The sequence below is a fragment of the Vigna angularis genome, chromosome 3 (assembly GCF_016808095.1).
Source record: "Vigna angularis cultivar LongXiaoDou No.4 chromosome 3, ASM1680809v1, whole genome shotgun sequence".
In the NCBI taxonomy this organism is placed as follows: domain Eukaryota; kingdom Viridiplantae; phylum Streptophyta; class Magnoliopsida; order Fabales; family Fabaceae; genus Vigna; species Vigna angularis.
This window is the reverse complement of record NC_068972.1, coordinates 37,212,682-37,228,641: the sequence shown is the minus strand read 5'-3', so window position 1 is coordinate 37,228,641 and position 15,960 is coordinate 37,212,682. Positions and strand designations below refer to the sequence as shown.

General features: G+C 33.0%; 2 protein-coding genes across 7 annotated transcripts; one reads left to right on the top strand and one right to left on the bottom strand.

Moving 5' to 3' along the window:
• The first annotated feature begins 6,494 nt into the window (after positions 1 to 6,494).
• LOC108326228 (protein FLOWERING LOCUS D) lies at positions 6,495 to 11,465 on the top strand. Of its 6 annotated transcripts, XM_052874248.1 has the most exons (8): positions 6,495 to 8,291; positions 8,652 to 9,079; positions 9,161 to 9,410; positions 9,657 to 9,705; positions 9,799 to 9,911; positions 10,811 to 10,869; positions 10,994 to 11,237; positions 11,333 to 11,465. In XM_052874248.1, exons 1-6 carry the CDS (start codon positions 6,629 to 6,631, stop codon positions 10,840 to 10,842), a joined length of 2,535 nt encoding a protein of 844 aa, XP_052730208.1. In that variant the 5' UTR covers positions 6,495 to 6,628; the 3' UTR covers positions 10,843 to 10,869; positions 10,994 to 11,237; positions 11,333 to 11,465. The 6 variants fall into 6 exon arrangements, with proteins under 6 accessions (XP_052730208.1, XP_052730211.1, XP_052730210.1 ...); XM_052874251.1 differs by having other exon boundaries at positions 8,652 to 8,932; positions 9,164 to 9,410; positions 10,994 to 11,465; XM_052874250.1 differs by having other exon boundaries at positions 8,652 to 8,932; positions 10,994 to 11,465.
• Positions 11,466 to 14,464: 2,999 nt separating this feature from the next.
• Positions 14,465 to 15,178, bottom strand: LOC108326193 (uncharacterized). The gene has a single exon (XM_017559538.2). The coding sequence runs from the start codon at positions 15,176 to 15,178 to the stop codon at positions 14,465 to 14,467; it is 714 nt and encodes a 237-aa protein (XP_017415027.1).
• Between the last annotated feature and the right edge of the window lie 782 nt (positions 15,179 to 15,960).

The following is a 15,960-nucleotide window of genomic DNA, read 5'->3' as shown; positions in this document are numbered from 1 at the left end:
GGGAGGTACCTACAAAGATACTCCGACGCTCAAGTCAGATGTGAGTTAAGGAGCTTCAGCTCTCAAGAGAGTGATTATGATACTGCTCTGAAATATTATTTAGGGTCTCTAGGCATAAAGAGAACGTACCTGAACTTTTGCCCTGTCATTGTATTTATAAGCAAAATAAAAATAACCACCTTACCTAAAAATGTGGTTAGTTACTTATAAATATCTTAACCGTTTAAGATATTTTATGTAATAAATATCTTACTACATAACACAAAACAGTACTACTACTATTGACCGAACGATCTTAAGATTCAGCTTTAACTTCAACTTCTTCCAAAACCTCTTCCAACAAACACTTGTCTCCTTCTGCTCACATTCACAGGATGATCATTGCAACAAGAAGAATAATCGAATGGCCAACATGACAAGACAGGAAAAATAAGGGTAAGCTTATGTAATTTAATTAATCTAGTAAAATATATAATTCACACCATTCTAAGATTTAATAAAATCAATAAGTCAATCATGGAACAACCAATCATACATTTCCAACAATAACCAAACGGTAATACATGCAATGACCGACCACTTCACTATGACTGTCCGGACTGTATGAATTTTGTGTAGCTACAACGTTTATGCACCTGGGTGATGTAGTAGTTGGAATGCCCTCAACAGCTACCACCCGAGGTTAGTCCGTTATACCTCGTCCAAGTTCACCTTATGGACTAGGACCTCCTGCCATTCTCACACATGATTTACTCCTCTCTACTTGAGAATGAGTAATCATAGAATATCAAGATAATCGCCGGCTAAGCATAACCACATTCATACTCTACCATTCAATAACAAATCCTGAAATATTCCCCCCTAGAATACTCCTTCTTATCCATACTATTCCATTCATATCACATTTTAAATACCATCATACTTAATCATCAATACAGTCAAACCGAACCAAGAAAAGCAGATCCCATCTTTAGAACAGAACTGAAAGAGATAACCTCAATCTTAGAAGCAAGACCGAACAAGAGAATACTTTTTAGACTAACAAATCCGAACACTTAGTGTAAGACCGCGCAGTCTTTCACTTATCCACAGAACAGGACCGATCGGTCCATACTAGATAAGACTCATTAGAAGCCAAACACTTATGGTAATACTGAACGTTTAATCACTACTCAATAATTATAACCGAACAGTCTTTACTAGACAGAACTCCAAGAATGTACGAAATACTAAAGAATACATATAGTTAGACCTAACCGAAAATCATAAAAGCTTTTAACTGAAACCTAAGAACTTAAACCGAACACTACAAGCTTTAACCGAACACTATTGAGGGCCAAACACTACAAGCTTTAACCGAACACTATTGAGTTGGGCCAAAAACTCTTAGTTTCAAATATAGTACATAATTGAGTATTATGACGAGACCGAACGCTTGGTTCAAGACCGAGCACTACTGAAATCGACCGCTTGGTTCAAGACCGAGCACTACTAAGACTGAGCGCTTGGTTCAAAACCGAGCACTACTGAGATATACCACTAAGGATAAATATAGCACCTATTACTTAAGTTATTTTGAGTACCTTTACTAGATTGTTTACTAAGTAAAAAGGGGAACTACACTTAAACCGAATGCTTATTTTAATATACATATACTAATAGAAGATCGATCGGTCATTAACTGAAATTCTCTACAGAAGGAGAATCCATTCAAGACCGAACGTACTAAGGAAGCACCGATCGGTCACGAATGACTCTCGGCCAACTTACAGAATTCCTACCCAGTTCATGCCATGTATCAAACACTAACACATACAGATTTACATTCAACATTTTCAACAGTTAATATCAACCAATCATAGCATCATCCGAACATGCAACCATCCACAACCAGAAATCAAAATCTTAATTAAATTACAAGCTTCCCTTACCTCTAAACTCAGCCAAACGCTCACGGTTGTAGGATATGGCTCACCACTACCAATCTTATACACTTAGAGTTCACCGATTACGAAACTAGACCAAATAGAAGACCAAAATGGCTATCAGAATTTTATGGAAGAAAATGATAATCTCATGCAACCATAAACTTGGTTTGCATGTGCTAGAAAAACAATCGTGCTAAGAGAAGAATGAACTTACCAATTCAAACTATTTACTTGATCGGTGCAAAGTGAAGCCCTTGACACCAGGAAAACTCAGGCGCGGCCTGAATGATGATCGGAAGGAGAAATAGGTAAGATTTTGTAGAGAGAAGAAGAAGATTATAGAGAGAAGGAGGAGAAAATGAAGAACTAAGAAGTTTTGGAGGAGAGGTGCATGCAGAAAAGTGACACGAATTTTGAAAGTTTGATTTTTATACCACCGTAAAAAACCGATCGGTCACTCAGCTCTGCACACATGTCTTCCACTTTCTGAATTTCAAAAACCCTTTCACTAACACCTGGATCCCACTATCTGCTGCATTTAAGGGTCCTGACACATGTGTTTACTTTTTTTATAATAGTAAAAAATAATAATTTATTATTATTATTATAGTAATAAAAGTAAATTTGAATAATTTTTACAATTATATCGTAGGTAATGTATATTTTTTAGATAATGTTTTTATTGTAATAGTTAATGAAATTTTAAAGAATTAGTTAAATTTTAGAAAAAACGGTCAACTTGAAAAAAAAACGCTTAAATTTAAAAGAAAAAAGTTACGTAAATGATAAAATTTGTAAAATAATTATTTTAATTTTAAAAAATACTTAAAAGGATATCATTAGAAAAAAATGTATACGCAAAAGAGAGAGACCTCAATAAGATTATGAATATTATAATAATAATAAAAGTAAATTAAATTATTTTTATAATTCCATTGTAGGTAATGTTTATTTTTCTTAGATAATGTTTTTATTGTAATAGTTATTAAAGTTTAAAAAATAGTTAAATTTTAGAGAAAAAACAATCAAATTGAAAAAAAAAATTAAAATAATAATCACTTAAAGGATATGATTGATAAAGTTATTATTTTAATTTATAAAAATACTTAAAACTTAAAATTGAAAACAAAATGTATACACAAAGGAGGTAATCCTATTTACATGTATGTGTGCGTTAAATATATAATGAGAGAAACAAAATTTTTCATACAAGAATTAAACTCTTAAAGATATTGGCTAGCACATGCCTAAGCAATAAACCAATTTCAGTGATTCAATATGCCTGCAAAATCAGTCATTCGTTCTTTATACTCCTCTTTCTTTACATAAATTCTTGTATAACAATACATATTTAAGTGAGTAACGAACTTTTTCTTATGTTTTTGAGAAGTTGCTTCATAAAGAGATATTTGAAGCTGATGATGGTAATCTTCAAGAAATGTTCACGAATTCTTGTAGAATGTCTCAGGTTAGATTCTCTTGAAGAGTCGTTCTCATTATTATATCTGTTACCATCATTATATTTAATGGTTTGTGTAATATAAGTAGGATTTTAAAGTACAAAAAGACAAAAATAAAAATGAAAAGAAAACTGATTTTTTTTATTGAACATAAACAGTAGATATTTATATTATAAGATAAAAATAGAATTTGTAACAATTTTGAGAAATATACGTTAAGTTAATTATCTAAACAATTTATAAAATACTAAGGATAAAAATATATTTTTATTTAACTGATTTAATTCATTTAAACATACGTAAAAGAATTTTAACCATCTCTTTTTTAACTCAAAGACAATATACACTAAGTTTTTCCTTCCTTGAAGTTCCTTTACTTTTTGAAAGTCTTGATCACAATTTCTTGCTTAATCTTTACGTCCTTACAATCTTTTACAACTTCCTCATCTACTTGTAGTTGTTCTCTATTTTTTAAGGAACAACGTCTAACTTTGAGTTGCCAATGTCTTTCACCTTCTCAATGGCTTATTACTCTGCATTTTTAGTTTCTGTTTCGGGAACAGTTGTCTTAGACTTCTCTTCTTCCTCTAATATTTTTGGTTTAGTTTGACTTTACCAACTTTAATACCCACTAGCTCTACTTTCTTGTCATTCAGAGATGGGGTTTTTTGAGGTCCTCCGACATCTGTATGTACTAATTGCTTGTTTGTTGCTCTCCAAGATTTGTCTTTTGGAAAAGGGAACCTCATTTGTTTTCCATATTGCAAAGCAGCGTATACGAGTGATTTCTCTTTCAATTCAGGTAGCCCTTGCAACAACATGTTGTCTTCAAGCTTGTGCACAACAATATGCTCTTAATCAATTAAATTCAAGGCAAAGCTCTTGCCTTTCATTTGAACTCTGAATAATTCTTTATTATCTGAATCTTTAATCATGCAGGTTTTATCTTCAAATAGAACTTTATAGCCTTTCTCTAGAAGTTAGCCAACACTCAACACGTTTTGCTCAATTTCAGGAACGTATTGAACATCGGTAATTAATTTCAAACATGTGCAACCACTATCAATTAGCCCTTCACTGCTATTTTTGCTCCGTTTCCAATTCTAACTTTTGTGTTGTAGGTTGCATCAAGATCTTTGAATAATTCTTGATCGTAAGTTATGTGGTTTGTGCAACCACTATCAATTAGCCAATTTTCTGTTGATCTTGCAGTAGCAAAGCAAGAAACAACAAAAAGTTATTCTTTTTCACCCTCTTCAACAACAGCTTGTACATTCTCTCACCAACACTTCGTATGTGGATGATCCTTTTTCTTACAAAAAGGATATGATGGAAAAACATGAGAGGATTTGCTATCATTTTTGTGGTTGAAACTTCCTGACTTGCCTTTTTTTTTTCCAGCAATTTAACTGCCAAAGCCCTTCCAATCTGACCTTCTTGACTCATGAGTCTTCTTTGTTCCGAAGCCTGAAGTGCAGTCAAAAGTTCTGCCAAGGTAATAGTAGAAAGATCTTTTGAGTTCTCTAAGGAAGTCAATGTGGCTTCATATCTTTCTAAAATTGTTACAAGTATTTTTTAAACAATTCGAGAATAAGGAATCTCAATGCTAAGAAGATGTATTTTATTTGCAAATGCTGAGAAGCTTGTCTGCATAATCTTTGATTGTCTCTGAATCTTTTATTCTCTGCATCTCAAGTTCTCGAACTAGATTCAAAGTTTGCATTCCTTTTATTCTCTCACTTCCTTCATACTCTTCCTTCAAAAACTTACTGATTTCATGTGTCTTTTTCATCGTCATTATTATGTTGAAAATGATCGGAGATACAACTGTGAACAAAATTGATTTGGCTTTGGACTTTTGAAATCTCATTTCTTTGTGACTTTTCATTTGAGCAACTGTAAAATTATTTGGCAAGAGAAACACTTTGTAGTCCTCTACTGCTTTCCATACATTCTTAGTATCAAGATATGCTTCCATTTTGACAACCCACATTTAATAGTTTAGTTCATCAAATACAAACACAAAAATGGTAGTAAAAGATGTTTTAGATTCCATCTTATGTGTGGTGAATATTTGGTGGTGATAAGTGTTTGTGGGTTATATCACATGTATAAGATACTTTTATTCTTTGATATCAATTTTAAGATTTTAAAGTATAAAAGACAAACGAATAAAAATTATGATATTTTTTATTAAACATAAACCATAAATATTTATACTATAAAAAAACATAATTTATAATAAATTTAGAAAATATATGTTAAACTAATTTAAGTAAACCATACATAAAATTCTTTTAAAAAATAGGATAGAATATATTTGTATTTAACTATTTTAACTCTTCAATCATGTTGAGTCACAGATTTCCAACAATATCTTAATGTATATCATAAAAATAGTCATACATTTCATCACTGAAGACATCCACTTCGGTTCCTCTTTACTGTTACTAATTTTATCACGTTTAATGCCTATTCTTATTTATAAATCTAGATTCATTCTTAAATCACTATAATATAAGGATTTCAAACGTAATTCCTGTGTCCTCACAGAATAAATCTTTATTTTACTGTACAGGAAGTACACTTTGATATTACTCAATCTAAACCAGTTAGATGAGATGAATTGTCAATTTATTGAAACAATCTATATACTATGAACAAAAAAATTTGAGCTCAAAGAAAGATTCAGCCACTTAAAAGGAATTGAATCCCATCTTTTAAAAGTTCCAGAACCTCCCTATGCCTCTTGCTATGTCTGATCTAAGAATTATGGAGAAGAAAATGAAATGACTACAATATACTGATTAGGATGAAGTTAAAAAAATAAATTAAAAAACTAGGTTAAAGAATGAAAAAGTAGAATTTAACCATACCAAATTTATGACTATATTGAATATTAAATTAAAAGGAAAAAATATTATTATTTTAATAATTATTTAAAATAAATAAAATTAATAATTATACAAAATTTATTTTGGTTCAATTTTTTATAAAAAAATTAATTACATTTCTAATTTTTATTTCGTTAATTTCTTTTAATTTTAAAAAATTTACTTAAGATTTTCATTAAAATTTATATATTAAATTAGTGAACGGTGCAACATTCTGAATGGCGGCAGCGGCAGCGGCAGCGGGTGCTAAGCGTTAAAGCTTCCAAATTCCGATAGCTGATTCTTAACTCACCAAAACCAAATGGCTCTTATTTCATAGTAATCGAAAACCAAACGACACAGTTTAATGGATCTCCCACCTCAATTTTCCTCCACCCTAAACCCTAACCCTCACCCAAGTCCCAACGTTTTCTTGGACCCAACCACCGATTCAATCCCAAATCTCCTCCAGAACCCCAACTCCACCACCTTGAGCCACTACCTCTCTTTCTCCGTCCCCAAGAAGCGCCGTCGCGGCCGCTCTCAGCGCAATCCAGCTTCGTTTCGCCTTCCTCTCACCCTGCCCACCGACTCTCCGTCTTCCTCTTCCTCCCGAGCCCCCGCCTCCGACGAAATTATCGTAATAAACAAAGAACCCAAAACCGAAGCGCTAATCGCCCTCAGCGCCGGTTTTCCGGCGGACTCCCTGACGGAGGAGGAGATCGACGCTGCCGTGCTGCCGGTCATCGGCGGCATCGAGCAGGTAAACTACACTCTCATTCGGAACCACATCATTGCAAAATGGCGCGAAAACGTGTCCAATTGGGTGAGTAAGAAAACCTTCCTGGATTACATTCCGCAACATTACCACGCGCTTTTGGACTCCGCATATAATTACCTTGTCTCGCATGGTTACATCAATTTCGGAGTGGCCTCTCCCATCAAGGAGAAGATTCCGTCGGAGGCGAGCAAGCCGTCGGTGATTATCGTCGGCGCCGGGCTCGCCGGGCTGGCTGCGGCTCGGCAGCTTATGCGGTTTGGGTTCAAGGTGACGGTGTTGGAAGGGCGGAAGCGCGCCGGTGGTCGTGTTTATACGAAGAAGATGGAGGGAGGGAATAGGCTGTGTGCTGCTGCAGATTTGGGTGGTAGTGTGCTGACGGGTACGTTGGGGAATCCCCTTGGGATTGTGGGGAGGCAGTTGGGTGAGTTGCTTCATAAGGTGAGGGATAAGTGTCCCCTTTATTGCGTGGACGGGAGGCCGGTTGATCCGGACACGGATGTGAAGGTGGAGTCTGCGTTTAATCGTATGCTCGACAAAGCGAGTAGGTTGAGGCAGTTGATGGGGGAGGTCTCGGTGGATGTGTCTCTTGGAGCGGCACTCGAGACGTTTCAGCAAGTGTTTAAGGACTCGGTGAGTGATGAGGAGTTGAGTTTGTTCAATTGGCATCTTGCTAATTTGGAGTATGCGAATGCGGGGTTGTTGTCAAATCTTTCCCTTGCATTTTGGGACCAGGATGATCCTTATGATATGGGGGGAGATCATTGTTTTTTGCCTGGGGGAAATGGGAAGCTGGTTCAGGCTTTGGCAGAGAATGTGCCAATTTTGTATGAGAAAACTGTGCATACGATTAGGTACAGTGGTGATGGAGTGCAGGTGATTGCAGGGAATCAGGTGTTTGAGGGTGATATGGCTTTGTGCACTGTTCCATTAGGTGTATTGAAGAAAGGATCTATCAAGTTTATACCAGAGTTGCCTCAGAGGAAGCTTGATGGGATAAAAAGGTTGGGGTTTGGTCTGCTGAATAAGGTTGCCATGCTTTTTCCTCATGTGTTTTGGGAGCTGGATCTTGACACATTTGGACATCTTTCTGATGATCCAAGTCGTCGTGGGGAATTTTTTTTGTTTTACAGTTATGCAACAGTTGCTGGTGGTCCCCTGTTGATTGCTTTAGTGGCAGGGGAAGCTGCTCATAAGTTTGAGAGCATGCCCCCCACAGATGCAGTCACACGGGTTCTTCAAATTCTCAAGGGTACGCTTTATATGAAAGTTACTACCTACGTTATACTTTGACTAATGCAATTTATAAGATAAGAATATCCATACAAAATAAGCGAAGAAAAATAAATTTTAGGACAATAAATTGCATATCCATTATCATGTAGTTTGTATGATTTCCTCAGTTTCCTAACATGTCTTGTGGTATGAGTTTTATTAATAATATATGTAAATGAAGTTGTATCTTTTTCTCATTATAATTCAGCTGAAATACTTAATTTTCATTGGGCAAGTTTAAATTTTTAGTCAAATCATATTAGTCCTCAATTACTAATATTTGATTACTTTTATTTTAGTGAATATGTATGAAGAAAAATGCTCTATCTGTCTGCAGGTATATATGAACCAAAAGGAATCAATGTTCCTGAGCCAATCCAAACTGTCTGTACTAGATGGGGTAGTGATCCCTTCTGCTTTGGTTCTTACTCCAATGTTGCAGTTGGAGCTTCTGGTGATGACTACGATATTTTAGCAGAAAGTGTAGGAGATGGTAGGCTTTTCTTTGCTGGGGAAGCAACCACTAGACGCTATCCTGCTACTATGCACGGGGCTTTCCTAAGTGGTCTAAGAGAAGCTGCAAATATGGCCCACCATGCTAATATTCGAACACTGAAGGTGAAAATTGACAAGGCCCCTTCAAATGCTCATTCTTGTGCTTCTGTTCTTGCAGATTTATTTAGAGAACCTGATATAGAATTTGGGAGCTTTTCTATCATTTTTGCTCATAAGAATACGGACCCCAAGTCACCAGCAATCTTGAGGGTAACATTTAGTGAGGCTAGAAAGAAATGTAATGAAGTTGCAAAACAAGACCAACAACACTCTAATAAATTACTTTTTCAGCAGCTTCAGTCACATTTTAATCAACAACAACAGCTTCATGTTTACACATTACTGACAAGACAACAGGTTCTTGACCTAAGAGAGGTAAGAGGTGGTGATGAAATGAGATTGAATTACCTCTGTGAAAAGCTAGGAGTTAAACTAGTCGGAAGAAAAGGATTGGGGGTGAATGCTGATTCAGTCATTGATTTCATTAAAAGTGAGAGGGGCAATCGTAAGCCTGTTTCAACCTCTTTGGCTCTTAAACCAGGTGAGTGATATGCATTATGAAATGCTGTTTTCATGGTTTCTCTATAAATATCTTTTGAAAACAGGAAGTAAAGGGAAAGCAATAAAAATTTATTTAGTTATTTGTTAAATCATAAAGAGACAAATGGAGAATATTTTCACGACCAAACAAGCCGTTACCTTTTCTTTGCTATTTTTCTATTCTTTCTCCTCTCTGCATGATGAGTCTGGATCAATTTGAATAATATTTTTCTTGATTTATAAACAGGGGTGTCATCAAAGCTGAAGGCAGGCATTATGAAGCGCAAGTTAATCAGGTTTGAACTCACTTTTTCTATTATATATATAATCTCAAATATCATTATTCTACTTGGTGTGAAACTTTAGCTTTACTGTGTTTGTCAACTCAGACGGGCAAAAGTGGTGAGGAAAAGCAATGGATCCATAGATGTGGGGAGTGCCAACAAATTATCAGAAGAGGTTAAGATGACAGATCTAGTGCTTCCTGATTTAACTCTTTCAGGTAATTATCGTATGCTGAATTTTTTTATACCGAGTATCCTGTCGTCATTGATTCTATTTTTTTTTCCATCTGCTCTTTTTTCCTTCACAATCTCTTCTATATTTGTTTTATTCTCTATTTTAAATTTAGCTGTTGTCACCACAATTTTTTTTCCCTCTTTTATTATTCAGTTTTTTTTCAACATCTTTTTTCCTCTCTTTCTGTTTTTACTTGATCGGCCTTCATTTATTCACACTTTTAAGATATTTTTAGTTGCGTGACTTTTATTTATCGTGTAATTAGGAGAATTTATGCTTATGCTTGTGTTATGAGACTTTAATGAATTTTATTTCATAAATATTTTTCTAGAAGTTAATTGAAATATATTGATAGCGGAAATGTTTTCCAGTCTTGAACTGTCATCGAATCATAGAAAATTATGGAGTTTTGTGATAATTACTTTAAATCATATGTAAAGTGACTTCTAATAATAGTGTTGAGTATTAGATGTAATCGTTTTGAATGTGAATCCATCAATTGTTATCTTCAAAATATAGTTTATTGGAATATGTGCAACAGATTTTAAATTGGGAAACAAATGCACTCTAATTTTTGGAGTAAATTTTTTACACCAACAATGCATACAAATCAAACTTTTTTACTGATTTTGTTATGTTGATCCTTGTTATTTGTTTTAATAATTCATTGTGTTTAACTAGCTTTTTGGTACTTTATATGTATGTTATAGTTCATCTGTCAGGCTTACGCTATTTGTCCGCAATGTCGTCTGCCATTTTATGTGGTAGCGTTTTAGTTTCTCGCAACGGACAGACATATACAATTGATAACTATGCCATGCATTAGTATTTGTAGTTGCGGAGTTTGTCAGTATGAATTACTAACTGCCTAAATATTCTTAGGGACCAATCAAAGTGACTTGAGCAATCCATAAATGTGGATGGTCGTCTTTCACCAGGAGGTGAGACAGATTCTGATAGTTTTTTAATAATTCTTTTATAATATGCAGAGCATACTTTTATCCTGTTCCATTCAATGAGAATTTCAAATATCTAATAGATTCACTTTTTCGTATTAAATTGCAGAAAGAATAAGATGCCCAATGCTCTTAATGGATTGTCGGGTGTCTTTCCTAGATTCTTGGTGTCTGGCTTACCGTTTCTTAATGAATTATAATTTGAAAGAAAATGTGAGAGCGAGCCTTGCACATAGGTGCGGATAAGTAAGGTTGCTTCCTTGTAACCTTGAAGTCACAGGTTCGAGTGCTGGAAAAGACGTCTCCATTTGCAGGGGCATGGATTCGTACATATTCTTGCCATACTTCACTAGGTGGGAGCCTTATTCACAGTACTAATTTTGTATAGATAGAATTGAAAGTAGTAGTAAATATATTAATGTAACTGAAAATATCATTTATTGCCAAGATCCTGATGACAAATGACGGAGAACGTCAGCTACAAAGGTATCATTCTTGTGGTAGCTGTCTTTGGTTGGGTATCAGCTGTGTACCAAAGGTTCTTACATCAACTTATGGTAGATGTCTTTGGTTATGGTTTTGATTTGAGGTGTTTTGGCTGGATCATCCGAACAACATTTGTTCAATAAATTGGAGATGGCCTTGTAAATACCCCCAGTGCTGATAGCTCTATGATGCAGCAACCTGACATGTATTATATCTCTTTCAAGACCATGCATGCCTTGGTCTTGGCCTGATATGACCTGAAATAGTTGGATTTGCTTGCCAACCAGGGATGAGTGATTGGTCTCTTCAGGTTCAGTGCCACCTTTTAAGGCAGCCATTTTTTACGAGATTTATGAGGACATGAAACCTCAAGCTGTAACATTCTATTCGACCTGAAAGCCGTGTTGTTCCTTTTAAATTTAGTATTTAACCCCACCATAAATTTTAAGGATAGTATGCACAATTGGTGCCACTTGGGTTTCTTCATGTATGCTCTGACTGTTTGGGGAGAAATTAACAGGAGAGGGGATAAAAAAACCAAGGTTGTTTGGAGTGGAAGAAGGGTTTTATTTTTATTTTATCAAACAGGGTAGAAAGGGTGGTAACTGGATTTGAAATTAATATAGTCGAAAAATTACTTGTTAAATAGAGGTACCTTTGTGTAAAGAGTAACCGTCGGCAAACTTTTGAGGTAAGATAAGTTATTATGTGATCCATCCCATGCTTGAGTATTGTTTAACGTAAACTTTAAATATAAATATTAATTATAATTATACATAAACCAATTGAGTTATTTTAAATAATATTATTTTTATTTCATATAACAGTTATTGGTGATTATTATGTAATAAGCACATGTTTTATTTTGATTTAGAAAGTAGACCTGGTTAATTTTTTAATCTTCTCACGTATAATTAAATTTTGCTAATATATGATTTTAATTTTATCCATTTTAAAGAATGGGAGTAGATGATTTATAACTTTATAATTTTTTGGATTTAAATATTTAGTTATTGTATAATTAATGCCTTTTAGATTTTAATTCTTATAAAAAAGTTTAGATTTAAATACTAATTTGATCATTGTTTTTGTTAAGTTTATTTAATTTAGTTATAATATATTTTTTTAATTCTTAATTTTTATAATTTTGTTTAATCTGATACTTTTTTGTTAATATTGTTTAAATAATTAATGGAATGATGTGATTTTTTTGTTTTCTTTTTTGTTTTTTTAATTTAAAAAAAAATCTGTATCAAGGCGGTATGTCATATGTTTAAAAAATGTACGTCAAAGTCTGGATTGTGTCACATCTATGTTTTATATTTAATTTGCTTCTTATATTTATTATTTTTATTTAATTTACTTTTATTTATGAAAAGAAGAAACAATTTTGTCTTCATTCAAATCGTGTTCAAGTTTAATTTTTATATAATTATTATATTAGTATTTTTATTAAAATTTATATTTATATTAAATATTTTTAATTTCGGAATAAGGTTTAAAATTAAAATGAAAATATTAAAAGTGAGGAATAACATTATTTGGTTTTAAATGTTAAAAGGTTAAAAATCACAGTAATAAAATTATTCTTTACTTTTTAACTTTTCAAAATTTCAATTTTTTAAAATTTCAAAATAAAACAATTTCATTCCTCTCAAATATTTGATTTAAAATTTTAAGAGATTAAAAATTATATAAAAGAATGGTGTTTTTCAATTTTTAACCTCTAAATTCTAAAAATCATGTGATTTTTATCTTTTTAACATTTTAAATCAATGGTATTACTTCTAATTTTTAAAAATTGTCATTCTAATTTTAAATAATCTCTAACATTAAATTAAAAATATTTAATAAAAATGTGAATTTAATAAAATATTACTGACAATAATATAAAAATTAAATGTGGTTTTAATCTATATAGAAATAATAGACTGAATAAATATAACAAAATGTAGAAGCAAATTAAATATGAAACATTAATCCTACGTGTCATTATTCCTAACACAGTATAATTGTAGACGTTTTTTTAAAATTAAAAAAATTAGAAACAACTAAAAAAACACAGGTGGTAAACAGTTTATGGTCTATTAATTATTTAAATTATCTTAATAAAAATTGAACAAAATTGATTAAAATTAAATATATATTAAATTGAATAAATTCAATAAAAATAAAAACCAAATTAATATTTAAGTCAAGAATTTAATATTCATTTATCAAAAGGTTGACATTTTTGTATATCCTTATTGATTTGTATTGTCAATTTCATACTGATAAATTTTGATGATTTTGAGTGTTAGAATGCAATATTTAAACTAAGATTTTTATTTGTTTTGAATAAAATAGGGGATAAAAAGATAGTTATTTCAATTTTCACAGATATTAAAATAGAACACTACAGGAATCAAAAATAAAATTTCTCAACTTTGTAGGAACCAAAATAATAATTTTAAATTACGAAGGCATGAAAAATAAAGAAAACGTTTATAAGGATAATATATATATATATATATATATATATATATATATATATATATATATTTAAGGATTAAAAATATGTTTAGGTTTTATTTAAATTATTTGGTTGAGGTAATTTTACAAAATTGAGATGTATGATTGAATGGTAACTTATTTCAAGCTGCATGATTCGAAGTTTAATGTTATCAAGTGTGAGTACTGGTTTGAATGTTCACTATGAAATTGAAATGTCAATTCTTCTACTTTCCGCAATGATCTTCGTATATTGAGATAATTTTGAGAATTTGTTGGGTTTCGAGAAGCTTTTAGGGTTAGGCAGTTTTGACAATCGACGTTAGTCGGTGATGCAGCGTTAACGAGTGAACATAGCTTAGTTGTTGACAATCGGAAACTGAAAAATATGCAATTAATGCTTTCACTTACTGACTATGCAACCAGTCTCATTATTCAAAGCACATCTGACGGCATTACCAACTTTTTTAATCGTGTTATACTAGGTACTCAAACAATGTTGATTAGATACAGCACACATTATACACAGGCTAAATCATTATTTTGAAAAACAAGCTATATAAAAGATAGATCCTATAGAATTTTCCCAAGTATCTGAATATTTTCATTTATTTCTCAGCCTTTTCTCATCACCTGGTAGAGAATTCTCCCCATTGTTGCTTGTTCCTTCAAGCCACTCCTCCAGCTTAGCTTGTTTACATGCTTTGAAGTCATCATATTTTTCTGATACTGACAATAACTTTTCCCCAATATCACCTGGTTCAGATCGAGATTCATCTCCAACCTGGCTTGATGGGGGCTTCTTGTCTGCTTGTGAAAATGCATTAGTGTTTGCAGATGCATCTGGTAATGACACGCTACGGTGCAGCTGTGGCTTCTCGGCGCTGGAATTTACCATTCCCATAGAATCAAGTTGTGGCCCCTTTGGACTGTATGAGTTCTGTTTAGAAAAGTTAGCTCTCTGAGCCTGAAAATTTGATGTCGGCCGATGGGTTAACCATCGGTTTGGTTTCTTTGAAGTTATCGTTATAAGGGAATTTTTAATGTCTACAATCATCTCGTCAGCTATGGGGAATCCACAGTCTTTCATTGATCTCACCATTGTGACTGAGTCCTCCAAATCTTCTGTGTGCAGAGTTGTTTCACGACTCTTGTCACTAACATTCTTCTTCAGTTTCATGATATTGGGCACTGCATTTTGTGTGTGCTGTTGAATAAAGAAAAGACCAGCGGACGGTTCATTTGCCACGTATTTAATCATCTCTGCCATGCAGTTGCTTATCTCCACAAAGCCATCAACAGTGGAGAATCCATGCATCTTCCCAAACACAAAATGTTGTTCATCACTGACGTTGTCCAGGAAAGAAACGAATCAGAACAATTGTATCAGGGTAAATAATGTATGTAAATAAATTATTGTTTTGCTGTGCCAACCATAATTGTGAATTATTACGCAGGACATTATGACAGAAACAAAACAATGTCTCTCCTTTGTAGTTTTGTTATTTGATAAATATTGTTCCACAACACAAACCCAATTGGCTTTCTATGAAAATAAACAGATGCTGGAAAACAGATGGTCAACCGTCACAATCTGTTTAATCTTAGGTATCCTGTTGAACAAGCTCAGTCTACTCTAGTCTTTTCTTCATCCTGTTCAGAAAATTGATGTGACTATCTGCACTTCTATATTTTATTCATAACTCTGATGCCAAAACCATATTCAAGGTTACCTTTGATTCCCACTTACGAGTACCTTAGATATGCAGTAATTTAAAAAACCGCAGGGTGAATATGAAGTTTTACAAAAAAAAAAGGACAAATAAATAAGATGCACGGGAAGCACTTCCTTTGTTTTAATCATAACAACATAAGAAAAAAAAAATATTGCAGATTAGAAGTACCTGAATTGTATAAAAGATAGTAAGTGCAATCTTTAGAACTATCATTATTATTAATTGTTTCAAAGTCTGCAAATTGTTCAAAGATTTCATCCTTCCATACTTGTTAGTAGCTGATGTAACTCCTTAATATCCAGAAAGATATCAAAAACCACGACTAAACCTCCACAATTTCATATTCACTAAAGTTTCAGAGCAA